This window comes from Nanorana parkeri, unplaced genomic scaffold (genome assembly GCF_000935625.1).
Source record: "Nanorana parkeri isolate BGI_ZX_2015 unplaced genomic scaffold, ASM93562v1 scaffold4038, whole genome shotgun sequence".
Classification (NCBI taxonomy): domain Eukaryota; kingdom Metazoa; phylum Chordata; class Amphibia; order Anura; family Dicroglossidae; genus Nanorana; species Nanorana parkeri.
This window is the reverse complement of record NW_017310305.1, coordinates 14,812-21,328: the sequence shown is the minus strand read 5'-3', so window position 1 is coordinate 21,328 and position 6,517 is coordinate 14,812. Positions and strand designations below refer to the sequence as shown.

At 55.1% G+C, this 6,517-nt stretch overlaps 1 protein-coding gene across 1 annotated transcript; it reads right to left on the bottom strand.

The window, feature by feature from the left end:
* Positions 1-818: 818 nt before the first annotated feature.
* On the bottom strand, positions 819-5,368 carry LOC108803690 (sodium/hydrogen exchanger 8-like; the record flags this gene model as incomplete). The annotated part of the gene is made up of 4 exons (XM_018575511.1): positions 5,325-5,368; positions 2,016-2,194; positions 1,271-1,351; positions 819-956 (listed from the first exon to the last, which is right to left on the bottom strand). Coding segments are annotated over exons 1-4 (412 nt in total), but the record flags the coding sequence as incomplete, so codon positions are not given.
* Positions 5,369-6,517: the final 1,149 nt, after the last annotated feature.

Genomic DNA, 6,517 nt, shown 5'->3' with positions numbered 1-6,517 from the left:
GCAGTAATGGGGTCCTGTACAATGGCTGTGACCCCCAGTGGTGTGACTGATGGGAGAGCAGTAATGGGGTCCTGTACAATGGCTGTGACCCCCAGTGGTGTGACTGATGGGAGAGCAGTAATGGGGTCCTGTACAATGGCTGTGACCCCCAGTGGTGTGACTGATGGGAGAGCAGTAATGGGGTCCTGTACAATGGCTGTGACCCCCAGTGGTGTGACTGATGGGAGGGCAGTAATGGGGTCCTGTACAATGGCTGTGACCCCCAGTGGTGTGACTGATGGGAGGGCAGTAATGGGGTCCTGTACAATGGCTGTGACCCCCAGTGGTGTGACTGATGGGAGAGCAGTAATGGGGTCCTGTACAATGGCTGTGACCCCCAGTGGTGTGACTGATGGGAGAGCAGTAATGGGGTCCTGTACAATGGCTGTGACCCCCAGTGGTGTGACTGATGGGAGAGCAGTAATGGGGTCCTGTACAATGGCTGTGACCCCCAGTGGTGTGACTGATGGGAGAGCAGTAATGGGGTCCTGTACAATGGCTGTGACCCCCAGTGGTGTGACTGATGGGAGAGCAGTAATGGGGTCCTGTACAATGGCTGTGACCCCCAGTGGTGTGACTGATGGGAGAGCAGTAATGGGGTCCTGTACAATGGCTGTGACCCCCAGTGGTGTGACTGATGGGAGAGCAGTAATGGGGTCCTGTACAATGGCTGTGACCCCCAGTGGTGTGACTGATGGGAGAGCAGTAATGGGGTCCTGTACAATGGCTGTGACCCCCAGTGGTGTGACTGATGGGAGGGCAGTAATGGGGTCCTGTACAATGGCTGTGACCCCCAGTGGTGTGACTGATGGGAGGGCAGTAATGGGGTCTTCCATGCATCCTGTTGGACACTCTTACCTTCCAGTTGGCCAGTTTCTGAGACTCTATGATCCTGATCACTGCGCCCATTAAAATTCCTGCCAATAAGGGAACAAAAGAAACTTAACCGTAACCACCGACTCCAGGACACACAACACGCATGACCCCCACCCCAGGACACACAACACACATGACCTCACCCCAGGACACACAACACACATGACCCCCACCCCAGGACACACAACACGCATGACCCCCACCCCAGGACACACAACACATATGACCTTGCCCCAGGACACACAACACATGCACATGAGCTTACACTGCCCGCGTTGTACTGACATGTAAAGCCGGCTGTAAATAGGCAGTAACATACAACCCTCCCCCCAACAAATCATGTGACATCACTCACCCAATGAAACCACAGCAACGCTCTCCGGCAGGAAGTGAAGACGATACTTGATGAGCAGATGGACCAACACGATGCAAATAGCTGCAGAGAAGACGGAGGATGACAAACACTGTGTTACCATACCCCTGGCTGGGGACCTCTGCTATACGTTACCATACCCCTGGCTGGGGACCTCTGCTATACGTTACCATACCCCTGGCTGGGGACCTCTGCTATACGTTACCATACCCCTGGCTGGGGACCTCTGCTATACGTTACCATACCCCTGGCTGGGGACCTCTGCTATACGTTACCATACCCCTGGCTGGGGACCTCTGCTATACGTTACCATACCCCTGGCTGGGGACCTCTGCTATACGTTACCATACCCCTGGCTGGGACCTCCGCTATACGTTACCATACCCCTGGCTGGGACCTCCGCTATACGTTACCATACCTCTGGCTGGGGACCTCTGCTATACGTTACCATACCCCTGGCTGGGACCTCCGCTATACGTTTTGGGGCCCTCGGCTTTACGTTACCATACCCCGGGGTGGGACCTCCGCTATACGTTACCATACCCCTGGCTGGGACCTCCGCTATACGTTACCATACCTCTGGCTGGGGACCTCTGCTATACGTTACCATACCCCTGGCTGGGGACCTCTGCTATACGTTATACATGTCTCACCCCCCCATCCCATGTCCTCCCACTCTATGGTAGATGACCCCGGGAGGTCTTGCAGTGGCCCCTCCTCTCCTCACCTAGGACCAGCAAGCTGAAGAAGATGGACATGCCGTTGGATTGCTCCTCCTGTAGCGCCTGGACTCCGGTCTGGACGGAGATGATGGGCTTGGCCGGGGTCTGGAGGACGAGCCGCGTGGACATGGCCGGCGTGGTGAGCAGCGTGAGGTTGAAGTCTCCGTGGCTGTCATTTCGCATCCTGGAATAGAACCAACAATCAGATCATGTGACCCGCCCACATCCCCCCGATAGGACCATTGTGGGGGGTGCAGGAGACACAGCAACCAATTACAAAGCACCCCTCACTCATGTGACACCAAACGTTTCTATGGGTTACCACACAGCATGTTCTGTGTCCATAGTAACACCCCGCCCACAAAATGAAGAAGAATTATTATACGGAGAATAGGGGCCCCTATATCATAACAGAGGAGACACACTGGGGCCCCTATATCATAACAGAGGAGACACACTGGGGCCCCTAAATCATAACAGAGGAGACACACTGGGGCCCCTATATCATAACAGAGGAGACACACTGGGGCCCCTAAATCATAACAGAGGAGACACACTGGGGCCCCTAAATCATCTGACCCACCCTGCACAACCCTCCTGACCCCCCTGCACAGCCCTCCCTAAGACCCCGCACAGACCTCTTTAGACTCTCATCTGGAGACATCAGACCGGCACCCCGGAGCAGCACAGAGTGTGTAGCTTCATATTATTCTACATTGCTTTATAATGTATTTCTGGGATTTGTAGTCCTCTAGCTGAACCCGGGGCAGCCCGAGTTTGGAATCCTGTATGTGCTGTGTCCGGGTTTCAGGCCAGACGGACAGAGGCAACCACAGGGTCCTGGTGTGCATGGAGGAGGTATAGGACGCTGGAGCTCAGGGAGCAAGGAGGTGTCTGAAACAGGGTGCAGATAAGTCTTGAAGGGCTCACTCTCCTGACTGTCTCTCCTCTCTCTCTCCTCTCCCCTCTCTCTCCCTCCTGGCTGTCTCTCCTCTCTCTCTCTCCCGACTGTCTCTCCTCTCTCTCTCCTGGCTGTCTCTCCTCGCTCTCTCCTGACTGTGTCTCCTCTCTCTCTCTCCCGACTGTCTCTCCTCTCTCTCTCCTGGCTGTCTCTCCTCGCTCTCTCCTGACTGTGTCTCCTCTCTCTCTCTCCCGACTGTCTCTCCTCTCTCTCTCCTGGCTGTCTCTCCTCGCTCTCTCCTGACTGTGTCTCCTCTCTCTCTCTCCCGACTGTCTCTCCTCTCTCTCTCCTGGCTGTCTCTCCTCGCTCTCTCCTGACTGTGTCTCCTCTCTCTCTCTCCCGACTGTCTCTCCTCTCTCTCTCCTGGCTGTCTCTCCTCGCTCTCTCCTGACTGTGTCTCCTCTCTCTCTCTCCCGACTGTCTCTCCTCTCTCTCTCCTGACTGTCTCTCCTCTCTCTCTCTCTCTCCTCTCCCTCTCTCCCCTCTCTCTCTCCTCGCTCTCTCCCTCCTGGCTGTCTCTCCTCGCTCTCTCCTGACTGTGTCTCCTCTCTCTCTCTCCTGACTGTCTCTCCTCTCTCTCTCTCTCTCCTCTCCCTCTCTCCCCTCTCTCTCTCCTAGCTCTCTCCCTCCTGGCTGTCTCTCCTCTCTCTCTCCTGACTGTCTCTCCTCTCTCTCTCTCCTGACTGTCTCTCCTCTCTCCCTCCTGGCTGTCTCTCCTCTCTCTCTCCTGGCCGTCTCTCCTCGCTCTCTCTCTCCTGGCTGTCTCTCCTCGCTCTCTCCTGACTGTCTCTCCTCTCTCTCTCTCCTGACTCTCTCCTCTCTCTCTCCTGGCTGTCTCTCCTCGCTCATCTCTCTCCTCGCTCTCTCTCTCCTGGCTGTCTCTCCTCGCTCTCTCCTGACTGTCTCTCCTCTCTCTCTCTCCTGACTGTCTCTCCTCTCTCTCTCTCTCCTGGCTGTCTCTCCTCGCTCATCTCTCTCCTCGCTCATCTCTCTCCTCGCTCATCTCTCTCCTCGCTCTCTCTCTCCTCTCTCTCTCCCTCCTGACTGTCTCTCCTCTCTCTCACCTGGCTGTCTCTCCTTTCTCTCTCCTGGCCGTCTCTCCTCGCTCTCTCTCTCCTGTTTTTTTTCTCTCCTCTCTCTCTCCTGTGTGTCTCTCCTCTCTCTCTCTCTCTCCTGGCTGTCTCTCCTCGCTCATCTCTCTCCTCGCTGTCTCTCCTCGCTCATCTCTCTCCTCGCTCTCTCTCTCTCCTCGCTCTCTCTCACCTGGCTGTCTCTCCTCTCTCTCTCTCCTGGCCGTCTCTCCTCACTCTCTCTCTCCTGTCTCTCCTCACTCTCTCTTGGCTGTCTCTCCTCTCTCTCTCCTGGCTGTCTCTCCTCGCTCATCTCTCTCCTCGCTCTCTCTCTCTCCTCGCTCTCTCTCACCTGGCTGTCTCTCCTCTCTCTCTCCTGGCCGTCTCTCCTCACTCCCTCTCTCCTGACTGTCTCTCCTCTCTCTCTCCTCGCTCTCTCTCTCCTGGCCGTCTCTCCTCGCTCTCTCTCACCTGGCTGTCTCTCCTCTCTCTCTCCTGGCCGTCTCTCCTCACTCTCTCTCTCCTGACTGTCTCTCCTCTCTCCTGACTGTCTCTCCTCTCTCTCTCTCCTGTCTCTCCTCTCTCTCTCTCCTGTCTCTCCTCTCTCTCTCCTGACTGTCTCTCCTCTCTCCTGACTGTCTCTCCTCTCTCTCTCTCCTGTCTCTCCTCTCTCTCTCTCCTGTCTCTCCTCTCTCTCACCTGGCTGTCTCTCCTCTCTCTCTCCTGACTGTCTCTCTCTCTCCTCGCTCATCTCTCTCCTCGCTCTCCTGGCTGTCTCTCCTCTCTCTCCTATATTTTCGATGCTAGAGTGTTCGGGTTTTGCATGAAGAAAAGGTGGCAACCCTACGGTGGACACACTGGGGCCCCTCAGTGACAATACAGGGGATGCACAGGGGCCCCTCATTGGCAATGATTGAGCCCCTCAATGATGATAATACAGCAATCAGGGTCCCTCAGTGATGATTACAATATGGACACACAGCAGGGTTGCCACCTGTCCCGGATTCACATGGACAGTCCGGGTTTTAAATCCTGTATGTGCTGTGTCTGGGTCTCATTTGGCCAGAAAACAGCACATACAGGACTGAATACCCGGACTGTCCAGGTGAATCCGGGACAGGTGGCAACCCTAACACACAGGAGCCCGTTACCGATCATAATGCAAAGGACACCAAGGGGGCCCCTCTGAGACATAATACACGGTAGGCTCCTCCCCCGCCCCGTCTCCCCTCTGTAATACATCTCAGGTTCATCAATAGTAAATAAGGAAGGCTAGCACTCACTCCGCCTCCGCCATCTTGCTGCACCTACATGAAGCGAGCGAAACCACAGAGTACAGAAGAGGGCAGGATAGAGCGTCTCCCAACAGTGACGTCCTAAGGTGCTCAGGAGGACCGCAGCCCGTATTATCACTACTCGAAATTACCAGCGAGAGGAACTGCTGACGTCTTCTTCCGGGTGACGTACACAGGAAGCGTACAAATGTTGCTTGTTGCTATGGTGAGGAAGCAACACCAGAGGTATGATACCTCCCAACTGTCACTCATCTGGAACCCAATAGCTCTGTCCCACTTCCCCCCACCTCTGTTCTCCCTCTCTCCTCCTCAGTTGTCTCTCTCTCCTCCTCCATTGCTCCTCTCTCCTCCCCAGTGGTCTCTCCTCCTCAGTTGATTGTGAAATAAAACAGTTCTGGGTTTACCCAATCATTATTGGCATAATTGATGATCCTCATAACTGGGGGTGGGGTGTCCATTGTTTATATATAAGGGGGTGTGGCCGGGGGTGTCCATTGTTTATATATAAGGGGGTGTGGCCGGGGTGTGTCCATTGTTTATATATAAGGGGGTGTGGCCGTGTGGTCCATTCATGATGGCTGTGTCCCGTAGAATGGGTAATCTATACATGTAGAGGGGAGTTGTGTGATTGGCAGAGTCGTTGCTGCGATGGGGCCTCAGTGGTGACCCCCCCCCGGCCTGCCCATAGAGGATGGGGACAGCCAAGGGGAGCAATGTCATGTAGGGGTCATGTATGTTTCTATCCAGCCGTGTGAGGAACCTGTTTCCAGGGTATTCATCTTCCCGGATTTAAACTCTTCACGTGCTGTACATAAGTGTCATCCACCCAAAGACCACACGAGGACCAGAAAGTCGTTGTCACCTCTCAGTGGGAGCGCGGGTCTATGTGTGTATCAGATGACATGGAGCTCCGGGACCCCCATGGATATCCGGCTAACAGAGCAGTTCCTGTTCCAGTGAGTGAATTTCCTGGTCCCCGCACACGTGATCTTCTCTAATACTTCACACAGGTGAGACGTGACGGCATTCGCTGCGTCCATGGATGGGTCCTGAGAGGAATCTGTATGAGGTCCACCGATGGGACAATCCCCCCCTGTACCCTCCCGATCAGACACAAATCCCTCCCTGTACCCCCCGATCAGACTCAAATCCCTCCCTGTACCCCCCCGATCAGACACAAT